This window comes from Hakea prostrata, chromosome 8, assembly GCF_041222555.1.
Source record: "Hakea prostrata isolate BN-2017 chromosome 8, UWA_Hpros_2, whole genome shotgun sequence".
In the NCBI taxonomy this organism is placed as follows: Eukaryota; Viridiplantae; Streptophyta; class Magnoliopsida; order Proteales; family Proteaceae; genus Hakea; species Hakea prostrata.
The window spans coordinates 11032216-11046885 of record NC_142607.1 but is presented as its reverse complement, the minus strand read 5'-3'; the positions used below and the strand labels follow the sequence as shown (position 1 = coordinate 11046885).

Sequence of the window (14670 nt, the reverse complement as noted above, 5' to 3'; positions counted from 1 at the left end):
CGAGTGAAGGGGATGAAGTATGGAAGCTTTGAATAGATTTTGAGTGAATTCCATGAGTCAAATGGGTATTTGGCCTTGAAAGGATTCTTGTGAAGAAGAATTCCGAAAAATGAAAATAGGAAGTGGAAAGGAAAGGGGGATGGGGAGGATCCAATCTCCTTACCAAGTGGTAGAGTTCCAAAGACCATCCTCAAGTTCGTCATTGTAGGCACAGACAAGCAAGGGAACAGCATAGACTGCCAAACATGTACATTTGAAGGAACATAATGCATAGATAAAACCAAGGTACTTCATGAAAATTATATGCTTTACAAGATTATCTGGATAGGATTTTTACTTATCAACCAACTTCCCTTTGAATGATGTAGCCTTAGTTGAATGAGGGTCAGTAAACTAAGCTCTAATTCAAAACTAAATCCATACTAGGCAGGCTAGTGTAATTTCAATTAAGGGTCTATGGATAACTTTTATGGTGCTGTCTCTAACGGGTTTATGTTTGCAACTAGAGATGGAGATTGTGAGCTTGAATAAGCTAGGAGATCTTCGATGGAAGGTTTAGGTTAAGTTTATAAGAGGTTTGATTAGGTTTAGGGGTTACCTCGGTAGTTTCTTGAAATTGGGAGAAATTAAGAATTGCTTCCTTTGGAAGGGCCAAGAAGCCTCCCGCTTCCTTCACCCTATTAGTTGAAAGGCCATTTGCCGTCCCAAAACAGAAGGAGGTCTTGGAATCCACCGCATTCTTGATGTAAATCTGGCTTGCCTCATGAAACTCATCTGGAAGATCACCTCTAATCATGATTCATTTGGGTCTCCTGGGTCTATTCCTATCTCCTTAAATCGAATTCCATTTGGACAATCCCTCTCCCCTCCAACCCCTCTTGGATCTAGAGAAAGCTAATACATCTCTAAGGCCATGCTCTTTTTGCCATTTCTGTTCTCATATCTTCTAGCACCTCCACCTCCTTTTGGCTTGACCTCTAGCTTCCGATGGGGTATTTTGTTCACTCTCATTGACCCTAGAGCTGTCTATGATTCCCGTATCCCAAAATCCATCTCCCTCTCTTCCTTTATCTCTAATGGCTCTTAGTCCCCCTCCCCCCACCATTGTCTCATACAGATATGGAACTCCCTCTCCCCCCCCCCCCTCATCCCATGCCTCTGACCGCACTATATGGCTTCACTCCCATACCAAATCCTTCACCACTGCCTCAGCTTGGAACCTCCTTAGAACCCCTTCCACCCTATCCCCTGGGCCTCCCTCGTCTGGTTCAAAGGCCATATGACCATATCCCCCGCCACTCCCTCACCCTTTGGAGAGCCCTCAACCTCGCTCTCCGTACCAAATCATTTCTCATTAGCCACCATATCCCTGTCAGCCCCAACTACACCCTTTTTTGGAATAGTTCAAAGGACCTTGACCATCTCTTCTTCTCTTGCCCTCTCTCCCGCTCCGTTTGGACCTTAGCCCTGGCCTCCATTTGGCCCCGATCACGACATTCTTTTGGCTTTGCCCGAGATTGGAATTGGATCCTAAGAAGCTATGCTGGTGCCTATCTGCAAGCAAGTGGGTAACCTTTGTCTTTGCCGCCACAGTCCACCATTTATGGTGGGAGCGTAACATGAGAAGATGGACTTCCAAATCCCGATTTCGAGTTATGATTTGGAATGCCATCTATTTTTATGCTTCTTCAAGACTTCTCTCTCTCCCCCATCCCCAGTTATTAATTCTCCAAGAAATAGGCTGATTGTTAGTTCTTGGAGTCTTAACTCCTCTCTCCAGCCCCTTCCTTAACTGGTCTCCCCCCCCCCCTCTTTCCCCACTTTTTGTATATGCTCTCTTTGTTGTTGCTTTTCAGTAATTTAATTATTTATTCATCCAAAAAAAAAGAATTGTGTCATCTCTAAGTGATGGATCTGGGAGATTTCTAGGTTTCAAAATGGGTTGAAATTCAGATCGACTGCAAGAAGGGCTAATGCTTACAAAGTTTGAACAAATTTGGATGTCTGGCTAGGAAGTAATTTGATTTTCTTGATTTCTTAATTCAACAAACTAGGTTCCAGTCGAGAAAGGTGGATTTTAGGGCTATGTTTGTCAAAATGGGATAAAACTTGGAGCGGATATTGGTAATGCGATAAGGATATAATCCTCATAGCTAAATTGGAAGATACGCGGCTTCTTGTTTTGCAGGATTTTCAAATTTTGATATTTCAATTTTCAAGAAGTTGCAGGTTTCTGGAGTTTAGGATGGTGGAAATTGCCTTTAAAACTAGCTTGAAGGTAGGGCATGGTTTTATAGGATGATGGTGTAATTTTAGGATAACTATGATGGCTAGATCTGTCTTCAAAATTCAGGTTTCTTGGGGAATCCAAAAAATTCAAGAAAACAAGAAGAAAGGTGATAAGAAGAGGGAGATTGAAATCAGTTCTCCACACCTAAAAAATGTAGATGAAGGCAGACTGGTGTAGACTGATAACTGATTCCACAGTCAATAAGAGGAGTAAAGGTTTCAATCCTAATTCATAAGCCCTTATAAAGCTTTCCTAGACTTGGACAACTAGGGGAGCAAGAGAAGAACTCGATCTCCACCATGGAGGGTCCTAATGCAAGAACATAATCAGAGCTGAGTTCACAATGGCAAACATAATCAAGTCAGTCGTATTTTATTCTTCCTTTTGGGGGTATAAATAGGGATAAACAGCCTTAAAAATAAAAAATCCAAATGAACTTCTGAACGAAATATAACTTAAAAACCATAAGACCTACGATTCCTGCTAGATTTATGATTTGGACACCTAAAACTAAATAAAACATCTGAGGGAAAAAAAGACTATTCAGTAATTTCAGTCATTATAACTTAAGTTGAAAAGGTTCAGATAATTAAACCAATTAAACTATTTTGATACTTAGCTTGGACATTCAACTTTTTGGTCTATGACCACATAAAACCAATTCACCGAATGGGACAAAGGCCCAATACCCATATCAATCAACCGTATGTTAATATCAAAGGAAAATAGTCCAATTCAGTGCTGGATCTACGTCATAAGAGCTGAAGAAACCTTGAAGCCTCCATCATTGAGATACCATTCACAAATTGAGGATTGTTGGGAATCAGGCAGCAATAACTTCAAAGCACATGTTCCACTCAACATGGCACCATCAAAGGAAGAATACCTCCCATACAGAGTTAGCAACATCCCCATTACTATAAATCAACATTGAATTAATTCCTAGATCCATATTCCTCCTATGAACGGAATGACAACGAAGGCAATACTAGGATGAATGCTAGCATGGGGAGGGATTTTAAACATACAAACTATATTTTTGCCCTCTTAGATGGGCTCAGGGAGAAGAAAGCTGAAAGGCATTATAAAATGTGATGAAGAAATAACATAGCACTTAGCTCTAACAACAAAAAATGTTACAGCTAGAAGAAATATCAAGCAATGCTGAATCAGTAGATGAAAGGGTAATCACGAGCACTGTACTACATACCTATGAAATTCAACAAGTTATTCTCGAAGAGGAGGAGCAGGTGACTCAAGTCCTCAATGAGAGGTTATCAAAGCTGAGGATTCTACTACAAAGGTTCATGAAGACATGATGAAGGCAGTAATGCCAGCTGATGCAATTGAAGAAGATGCAATGGAAATGACTACAGTCTACTAGTTCCAGAGTTAATCTCACAAAGTTTCATGACAAGTCATTCCTTTAAGGGAAAGCCCCAAGCCTCAAAGACTCGTCCTGAATCTCCGGATGTAAACCCGATTTAGGGTTAGGCATTCTTGGATGAATTCCCTAAATTTTAGGGTTTGCCCAGATTCTTTCAATCAAACCAGCAGATAAGTCTCAAAAACCTACTGGTGATGTTAAGATAACTTGGGAATCTAACAGAAGGGTTATGAAAGATTGGAAAGATGTTAGAATTTTACTAAATTCCCATGGGATGATTTTGGAAAGGTTAAATTTATCCAAGGATTAATGAGATTGACATGGGAAGGTTTAGAGAAGATTGTGGGGTGATTCCTAGATGAAACAAAAGATAAAGAAGATTTCAGAGTTTTGGGAATGGATCTTGGTATCTAATGGGTAAGGTTTTGGGTATAAGATTTCGTTTAACGAAACTAAAAAGGGATGGTATGGGAAGACTTCGCTTTTAACATATCTTTACAGGATGATCTTGAGATACCTAAAATCAATATGGGTCATAACTAGGGGTGCAAGTTTGGCCCTGGCGGCCCTGACCCGCCCTAAGCCCGCCCTGAGCCCGAATAGGGCTTGGGCTAAAGATTTTGGCCCTAAGGGCGGGTTAGGCCAAAATATTCTGGCCCTAAACTAGGGCCAAGGGCGAGCCTGGGATTACTCTCTGGCCCACCCAGCCCATCCCGGCCCGTCCCTGATTTTTGGCCCTAACCCAGGCCCTGATTTTGGCCCTGATCTTGGCCCTGATTTTGGCCTTGATCTTGGCCCTGATCTTGGCCCTGATCTTGGCCCTGATCTTGGCCCTGATCTTGGCCCTGATCTTGGCCCCGACCCCATGCCCCGATCTTGGCCCCGATCTTGGCCCTAATTCTGGCCCTGATTCTGGCCCTGATCTTGGCCCTGATATTAGCCCTGATCCTGACCCTGATCCTGGTCCTGATTTGAGTCTAAAGACTCTGGACCTTCCACCCACATGGAGAGGAATTAATTGTAATACATATGGGTGGATACTTGACACGTGTCAAATTTTAGAAACATGATCATATTTTGTAGAAAATTAATAAAAATAAATTATAACCTCATTACCAATGTAATAAGCATCTATTTGATTTTGGCCCTGATCCTGACCCTAATTTTGGCTCTAATCTTAATATTAATTTGACGATGATCATGTACTACAATACTAGATTTTTACCCTGATCTTCATACTAACATTGATATGAGTCTTGATTTTGACATTTAGTCACTTTGATCATATTAGACTATCAATTCACTTTTTATATTATTTTTAAGGTAATTTTTATTTTTCCAACAAAGTCATTTTTAGTTCAATAAAATATTGATTTTGTTTTTTGACTAAGGCGAGATAATATATTATAAATAATAAAAACTATTACATAAATAATTAATATCTAACAAATCTATACCCAACTTCTCATCATGAATATCTAACAAATCTACTGTGATATTTCAAAAAAATTTATTAAAAACATATAGCTATGTTTGTAACTAAAACATCATTTTCTTTAACTATGAAAAAAATACTTCTTTTTTTTTTTTTGAATACTAAATTATCGTCGATTTACTTGTTAACAAGGTTTTGAATATGAATTTTTTTGTATTGAATAAAGATATCAATTTATTGAACAGTTGTGAATGAAAACATACCTACCTACGGCTTAAGTTCTTGACTTTAAAGATAAAATTTTCATTTATCAGATTCCTTTTGAATTCTGAATCTCTAATGTTTCTAAGTTTACAAAAAGAGTTTGTGTGACATTTTCTATAATTGACTTGACTTTCAAATATGCCTAATTACAATTCTTCTCTCTACTTATTTTATTTCATGAATAATTACAACTCTTTGCTGCTGGAGAAAAACCAAAGGAAAAAAACAGAATAAGAGAGAGAGAGAAACTTGGGGGAAAGACAAATTGGAAATTTGGAATGAAGTCTAACCATTGTCTTAGAAGTTAGAAATTAATTGAGAATTGAGATAAATCTTTTTCTTTTTCCCTTCGAGCTTACATATAATAACCATAATTTTCATCGAATAGCAAATTAAAAAACCCTAGAAATTTGGATTTCTCTATTTCTCTAAAATCTAAATGGATATAAATAATTAAATACATATTGAATATAAGTTTCGGATTATTGAATATAAGTTTGGAATTTAAGAATTTAATTATTTTAATTACTACCTGTCTTACATTTGATATTTACGACCAAAGATATGGCCAATTAAAGCTAGGGATAAGGCCAATTAGGGCCTGGGCCAATCAGGGCCAGGGACAAGGCCAATTAGGGCTAGGGATAGGGCCAATCAGGGTTAGGGCCAATCAGGGCCAGGGACAGGGCCAATCAGGGTCAGGGCCAATCAGGGCTAATTAGGGCCAATTAGGGCCAACCCATCCCGACCCGGCCCAATTAGGGCCAATTAGGGCGGGAATGGGCTTGGCTTGGCCCTGTAGGGCTTAGGGCCAGGGACAATAATCATTGGCCCTAAACTAGGGCCAGGGCGGGAATGGGCTCAAATTATACCATATAGGGCTGGGCTTGGGATTGCAAAAGCCCGGCCCAGCCTGGCCCAGTTGCAGCCCTAGTCATAACTCATAACAAAGAAATATAGGATGTGTTAAGGATTCCTAGGAAGCCTGTCGTTGGGTAAGGGAGGGTTTAGGGATCATGAGAAAAGGATGGATAAAGAGAAGGGTAGGTTTCTTGGTAAGTTCTTGGGCAATCATTCTTGATTTTTCTCTTTCTTTCCTTTTCTTTCTTTTCTTTATTTCTTTTCTTCTTTCTTTTCATTTCTTCTCTTTTCTTTCTTCTTTCTTTATTTCTTTTTTCGTTTCTTTCTGGTTTTCAGATCTGCCGCAAGACTTAGAAAGGGACAGAAAGGGGGATAAGAGAGGAAAGAGGGTGGAGGGGGTGCCCCAAGGGTTAGGGGAGGGTAGGGTGCTGTTGCAGGGGTAGGGGAGGGCTTTTAGGAAAGATAACAGGGGTGGGAGGGGTTTCTTGACGAATCGCAGGGTAGGAAATGGGTGGGGGAGGGGCTTTGCTTGACAGGGAAGGGATGCTACTGTAATGGATGATTTGCTTGCTGGACTCTCAAGATATCTTGCTAAGACTGATGAATAAAGCCTTCTAAATCTGCCGTGGCCCTCCCAAGAATACCATGACCTTGTTTGCCTCCAAACAGAAATTTGTATTCTCATCAATTCAACTTTTCTTACAATGAAGTAGGGTGGGCCATTATAGCCTTACAATTGGAAGGGAAAGTCTTGGACTCTAATAAAGAAACCTAACTTGACGTAGACTCAACTAGAAATTAGAAACTAACTCAACTAGGGTTTCCTCCATAAGTTAGGATACCCTTTACAATCAAATTACCACCACATAAAATAAATGAAATTGGCTTGAAATAAAGAGTCCTACTTAAAAGAAAGACTCCCTATGACACAAGAACTCAATTACCAACCCAAGCTAGGACTTCAAGACATGATAGGATTCTGTAAATTATAAAATCAGCAGCTAAATTTGGGCTAGAAAATTACCAAATTGCGCCTTTTTAGGGCTCAGCCAACCCTAGGTGCACCACCTGGATGGGGCCTTGGCGCCCGCACCAGGGTTTCAGCCAGGGGGGTTGCTTTTGTTCACATCACATCCCCAAAGTATACAGGTAATCAATATGTGATTAAAGAAAGGGTCAAGCTGGCTACTAAACACATGTTACCCCAGGGTGGAGCTATGCCAAGGCCTGGGGGGTCATGCACACCCCCCCCCCCCAAAAAAAAAAAAAAACCTTTTTTTTAATATTTCCTCATTCCCCTACCCAATTTTTTGAAATTTCCCCTCTAGCCCTCCATGTGTGAAACTAATATAGATTTTGAATTAATACCTAGTAAATTTTTGTAAATATTAGTGGTAGAAATTTTGTAATCATTATCCTCCCCCCCCCCCATGCTAAATCCTGTCTCCGCCCGTGTTACTCTTCCCTCATCACCACCATATTTGATGACACATTTTTTCAAGTTGAGGATTAGATGAATACAAGACTCAAAGACATAAGCAAGCGGACAGACAAGATCAAAACTAGCATTATTAGATAGAAAGAAATACCAGCCATGACACTGCTGTTTCGAAAGCCCTGTTGACAATTGCAGTTAAACACTGAAAGACAGCTGGCACTAGGCTTGGAGTTTTAAGGTACTCAAAAACACAGCTGAAAGCGCTTCTTGAAGCACTCAAATTAGCATTGCCATTAAGGATGCCACCATTGCTACTGAAACGTATTATCTCCAGAAAAGCTACTGCAAGGAGATAGGTTGCCTTCACACCTATAAAACAAAATGGAGTCCAGGATAGGAAATATCATCGTCTGCAACAAAATTCTATCAGAAATTTTGTCATATGTTCTACTCAAGGCACAAACACAGATCTGAGAACTTGTCCCTGATCCAATGCCATTATCATATCATTAACAACGGTAACAATAATTACCAGAATGGAAAAACCTAGAGAAACATTGTTTGATAACAACTTTCATAGGATTTAATAGAAACCTGAAATCATGCTCATTGCTGCAACCTCAACCCGCCCTCCTAGTGCAGAAGAAAGAGCAGCTCTTTGGACTACAGCAGCTTTCTCATTGCCCATACCCCGACGACTGCCAGGGTTGTGAAGAGCATTAAGTTCCAGCTCATCCTCAAGCCATTTGACAGAGCTAACAACCTAAGGAAAACAGATAGCCCAATTGATCAACCACAAAAAGAAATAATAATTTACTAAGTAACAGATTCTATGGGTTGGTTGAAGTACCAATTCATTAAACAGTATATTCTACCAAAACTAAAAACTATGTCAGCTTTTCCCTTCTTTTTTCCTTTCCTGATTCTTTCTTTTTTTTTTGGCACGGGGGGTCATCTTCCAGTCTTCACTAGGTTTATTGCAATGCTGCACCGAGTATAGACTTTCTGAGTGGTATAGAACTACAATCTATAGTTAAAGAAAAAAAAACAACAGCCAAATCAAGATTATCCATATATGTTTTGGAGGGGAAAAAGGCATAACAGGTTGTGGAAAAAGCAGAACTTCCCGACCCCAATATACACTACCCTGAAGAGCGTAATCAAACATACTAAACCAGAAAAACAATGGTTCCACCTACTACCCATAATCAACTTACAAGAGGAGGGGTTCCTTGAGCAATGCGCTGGATAGCCAAAGACCATTGGCTATTCCACATATATGGTCCAGCAACAGCTTGAAGAGCAATGGTGCTCATGCTTCCCACACTATTCAGTGTAGTGGATATTGATTTTGTTGGAACCTGACTTTTTTGAATAGGAGGTGCTAAGCCGAAAAGAGCTACATAAAACCACAAGTTGCGAAAAAGCTTCAAAAGTGAAGGTTCCACATCCACAGTAGGACTGAAATCAGAACATATTTCAGCAACAGCAGGAAGTAAAGGCCCCAGAAAATCCGCTCCACTCCTGGAAAATCAGAGAGCCACTAATGAAACCTTTAAACAGCGGACACACAACAAAAAACGTAGTAGTTGTTGAACATAATAATTAAGGATGATACCCAGGTGCAACCATGATCCATGGAGTATGATTTCCATAAAACTAACAGCATCACTTCATGCTACCTATGCACTAATGCCATATTGTTTGCACTGGGTAATTGAGTTCTACCTGCCACTTTTGGACTCTGCAGCCAACCCAACATCAGAGCACAAAGATAGTAATCGATGACGATAGTCTGACCGCAATTTAGGACTGGTAAGACCACTAGCAATCAGAACAAAGCCTGAAGGAAGAGTCTAGAATGTAAATGAGACAGTAAGCATCCACATTAGTAAGATAAATCGCAAATCAATACTGATAATGAAAGTAACATCTAAAAGAAATGTTTCTAGAATATCCTATGATTATAAACAGACCTCTACACGTTCTGTAGTGGCTTCTGGAGCCATCGTTTTGCTTTCTGCAGATCCTATAGTCGAAAGTTTATTCAAATAGCTTCTTGTCATCAAAACTACAGTCTCACGATAGGATTTTTCATAACCCAAACTAGCCATGCGAGATACAGCATCAAGAAGCTGCAGCAATTCAAAAAATAGGATTAGGACCAATGCATATTTTCAGGATTAAGAGATAAGCTGCCAAATTACACTTAAAATTTTGGCAACAATAAATGTGTGCAAGAAGGAAAATTTATGAGACAGCATATACATGCTCAGAAGACAAGGTTTCATACTCGTAGACGCAACAAGCCAGGAGCAGAAGCATCTCCCTCTTCTAAGCTTTCAACAAATAGTGGTAATATTATGTCTACCATTTCAGACTTATTAACAGAAACGCTCAAATCTGCTAGCAAGCGTATAACATTCAGCTGCACAACAGGAACTGGCTGCTTTTCTTTCACCTCCTGAAAAAAAACAGTAAAGCAAAAAATCTAAGTAACATATACTTTTCAGGACATTAATCTCAAATCACCCAGACACTAGTTGATATCAAGTAGTCAAAAGAAAGTAGCCATTCTAGATTAACCATCTCCATCACTGGCAGCAAAATAATCCCATCATGACCCAAACCTCAATACCCATTCCATAGGCCATGAATGAACCTAGCTACCCCTTTACTTTTAAAGCCTGGAGTTAATTCTGACTTCAATATTGGCAGTTTAGTCCTCATTCAATTGAGGCTACATCACCTGGCGTTGATCAGTGTGATTTGTTTAAGATCTTCTTTGGCAAGAGGGAGACCGCAGAAAAACTTCCCTACAAGGATTCCAAGACTTGAAGTTTTTCCATCAAAGTTGGGTATGGGTGGTCTTCGATCCTTAGTTTGACAACATAATTCCTAGATTATATACCCCTTGAAACTCCGTTCCCTCTTCCACCTCATGCAACATCTACTGTGGACCTGTGCTAGATATTATTGACTTATCTTTCAAGGGATGGAAATCATCTATGGATAGTCATCAATGGCCTACAGATTATGCAAAGAGCATTCTTCTATCTCAGTCCCTATCTCTCCATGTGACGACTCAACAGTTTCGTTTCCTTCATCTAGACAGCTCTTTATGGTCTCATCTGCTTATCAGCTTGCTTTACCTGAAGCTGAGATGGTGGTTAACCAATCTGGCAGAAGATTTAGCACATCCCATTGCTCCTAAGTTCAAAACTTACCTGAAAACTATAAGAGTATAGATAAATGCTCATTCTGTCGCACATCTCACATGATGAAGGATGCCTATTCCTCAGATATCACTTTCTAAGGAAAAATGGAACCTTGCATATTTTGTTTTTACTATCACTTCTTCTAGCTCCATCTCAACATGTATTTCGGACATTCTCAGTTTGCTTAAATCAGCAAGCCAAGGATCGGTTTATTGCTTTAATGACTAGAGTTCTTTGACATATTTGGCAGGAATATTTTGAAGTTATTCACTGATCCAGTGATCATCCTCCACCTAAATTGGCTTTTCTAGGCAACTGTTGCCAAGGTGTTCTGTTATTATAGCTATTGACCATCTACATTCATTTATTACCCTGCCACCTACCTAATGTAGAAAAGTTAACACCCACTTGTAGTGTACTGGATGTCTAGATACAGCAGAAATTGGAGGTGAGTCTTATAATGCTGAAGGGTGATTCAGTTTGGATTTTCTATTTTCATTGGTTCTACATTTTATATGGTTGTGGAAGCTCTTGCTGTCAGACGTGCATTGCCAATTGCCATAAACGGAGGTTTCTGTCACTTGCAAATCAAAAGTGACAACCCCCTATTTATCAATTAGCTTAAAGAAGTCAGTTCCGGTGCTGCCAGGAGAACTCAGCATATCATAAGAGTGGCACATCCTTGCCGAACAACTTAAAAATGTCGCTTTTTATCATACTTCAAGACTAGAAAATTCCGTAGCAGATGCTTCAGCTTTTCATGGAAATCTCTCTAGGATTTCAAGAGCTTTGGACTTCTCCCCTCCCCCCAACCCTTTTTTCGGATCACCATCTTTCAGCTGACAGGGCTGGGACTCCATTTCCTCGTTTTATTAGGCATTTGTCTGTTTCTCATTTTAATCCATAAATTATCATTCCACAAAAAAGGATCCCAGTAACTCATTCTCAAACAAACGGTGTCCCAACAATGGTACTGAGGTAAACAGCTTATGGCATCAACAGTGTTCGCAACATTTCTTTGAATCCAACCTAGAAATTTTAAACAGGAAGGAGTATTATATGGATACCAATATTGGCAGCCATGCAACAGTCACATTTGGAATTGAAACACAAAAATTGACACAATACTATTGAGAAATAAAATAACTGATAACCCATGGGACCTTGAAGACGGATAATCAGCATGTACTTCATACAAGGGTGTACCCTATGCATGAAGCTCACGCCACTATGGGGCCTGGAGAGGATCATAATGTACACAGCCTTACCCATGCTTTTGCAAAGAATGTCTGACTGGGTAACAATGGTGCAAGCCTTTGCCAATTGCACCAGGGCCAGCCCACTCACATTTCCTTCGTACAGATGTCAAAAATAAAAGAGTAGTGTAAAGACATGAAATATTAGAGACTAGCCTGTTCCTCGTAATCATTTCGTTCACGGATACATGAAGCTAATCCCATCATAAAAGTGTCCACTGGAGCTCGGTCCTTGAGCCAACCAAACTCTATTATCTCAGATATTGTCTTCGACATAGTCTCAAACATGGCTCCCTGACTGTTTCCCCATGTATCCGCCGCCTGTAACGTGAAACGCAATATAAACGACATTACAGTATCTTACAAACTCACACCCTGAGCTCTGGCAACAAAATTGAGTCTTGGAAAAACAGATTTACCTGTGCGCATGTCGTCAGCACGAGGGGCTTTAAACGAATAAACAGAACTCTTAACAGCTGACCTCCACGAGTGACAGCAATCTGCACCACTCCTTTAAGCAAGGAGCTGAACAGCTCTTCACAGATTCTCAGCTTCCTCCATACAGAGAATAAACAAGCTTCCGCAACATCGATGAGCAATGTAAGCGCCTCAAGCAACACTTTCTTTGAGGATTTCCCATCTGAATCAAGGGATGCAAGAGTTTTTACGTGTAACTGGGCTGCAACTCGGATAACAGATAACTTTGTATCAATTCTGGCTTTTAGCTTGGCCCCTTGTTCTGTCCAGTCACGCTTCCTTATCTGATAAGTTACGAACCATAAACCCAACTCAATTTTGGGAAGAATGTAATTTCCCTTCCATGGAAGCGAAGGGATACCGTTAAAATGAGCAGATAAAATACAAATTGAAAAGGCGTTTTACCTTGATAAAAGCCACTGAAGATTGGAGCTGCTTCTTCGAAACCATCCTGACCTGGTCCAAATGAAAGTTACTGAGATGGACTTTACCTACAATGTGCCACAGCAACCTGAGTGCGATCTCCTGCTTTTCCAAGCTCTCCACAGACTCCTCTTCGAAATAGGCAATTTGATGCCTCAACATGGTCGGGCTTCCTGCTCCGCCGTTTTCATTGTACCCAGAATGAATACCAGGATGATCGACACTGCTCCTCCAGCCACTGGTACCGCCATTCAGAGCCGTACCATTGGAGGACAGAACAGTGATCTCATCTGCAACTCTCGAAGCCCCACTGCTCGAAGACCCAGAGGCATTGCTCGCTTCGTTGCCCGGGCTAGTAATGTCACTTAGTTGCAAGTGATTGGTAACAAGTGGCGAGCTCTGCGATGAAGACGTTTCTGAGGTCGGAAGTGCGGTCTCCCTGGGTGTAGCAGGACCACCAAAAGAGAATTGCTCCAAAAGAATAGAAACCAGCTTCTCGGCGTCAGCTGGCAAAATTTGCGGGCAATTGTGCGACACAGCAATTAAGAATACCCTAGATATTCCTGCCTCGTCATTGACGATAGCAGTAGCGCTGATCACGATCTCACCCATAAATTCAGCGACATCTTGAGCAAAATCAGGGGATAACTCAGCCGCCTTCGCAACATAACCGAGAAAATTAGAGTAGAAATCGGAGATGGAATCAATTCCATAAGACTGCGGCCAGAATGATTCCCGAAACGAACCCTGAATCGACTGAAGAAAATCTATGACCTGCAATCTAGGGCGGGTTTCGGTGTGGTTAGGGCATTTAGAAATAAATCTAGCGACGGCAAGAACAGCATTGAGGTGTAAACGCGTTAGTCTGAGAGATCCAACCGAAAGTGAACCCGGAGGAGGACATCTACAGCAAATCCATTCGAGTTTCTCAGCCAATTGTGAGGGATTCTGAGATATTAAGTCGGAGAGCTCTATCAGTGCTTCCATGGAGAAACGCAGACGGAGAGGGAGAAACAGTCACGCCGGCATTCAAGATTTAAAAGGGCTATACTTTTTCACTCTTCCTTCCCTTCCCCCTTCCCTCTTCCCTCCCATGCCGCTTTCATTTCTACTCTTCAGATTCTTTCGCCTTTTCTGAATTAATTAATTAATTAATAAAAATCTTGACTCTGACTGAGAAATCGACAATACTTGTATCGACTTCCGAGTTCCGAGTTCTCCATTCTTTCAGTTTCGGGTAAGAACTTCTTCCGAGATTTCCGATGCATTTTACTGTCTTACTTATCCACCCCCAACTTTTAAGAAAATTACAGGGATACCCTTTTCTTTAACAGAGTAGTCCACGTCGTTCGTCATAACTCATAAGTAATAAGTTAGGATATCCGATAAATGTCCATATTACCTTTGCGGCTGCTGGCCGCTGCAGCTGCGGCTGCACATAATATGTTACGCCTTCGGTAAAGCCTGTTTTCCACTTTTCCTCCCCTTCTTTTTCTTTTCCTTACCAGTTGTCCCTTTCGGCCATTATCTATTTATCTCCTCCGTTGAAAAGCAATTAAGATAGTGACATTCTGCATTGGATGCAATGACTATTAAAGAAACCTTCTTTTTTCTTTTTTTT

General features: G+C 40.6%; 1 protein-coding gene across 1 annotated transcript in view; it reads right to left on the bottom strand.

Annotated features, from left to right (window-relative positions):
* LOC149006859 (phosphatidylinositol 4-kinase alpha 1-like) overlaps positions 1-14155 on the bottom strand; it is a 58423-nt gene extending 44268 nt beyond the window's left edge. Inside the window, 9 exon segments of the mRNA XM_089164821.1 lie at positions 7827-8044; positions 8270-8438; positions 8893-9199; positions 9404-9531; positions 9652-9810; positions 9969-10139; positions 12306-12470; positions 12569-12910; positions 13032-14155. Of these exon segments, the coding sequence (XP_089020947.1) occupies positions 7827-8044; positions 8270-8438; positions 8893-9199; positions 9404-9531; positions 9652-9810; positions 9969-10139; positions 12306-12470; positions 12569-12910; positions 13032-14036 (2664 nt within the window). The 5' untranslated portion in view covers positions 14037-14155.
* Positions 14156-14670: the final 515 nt, after the last annotated feature.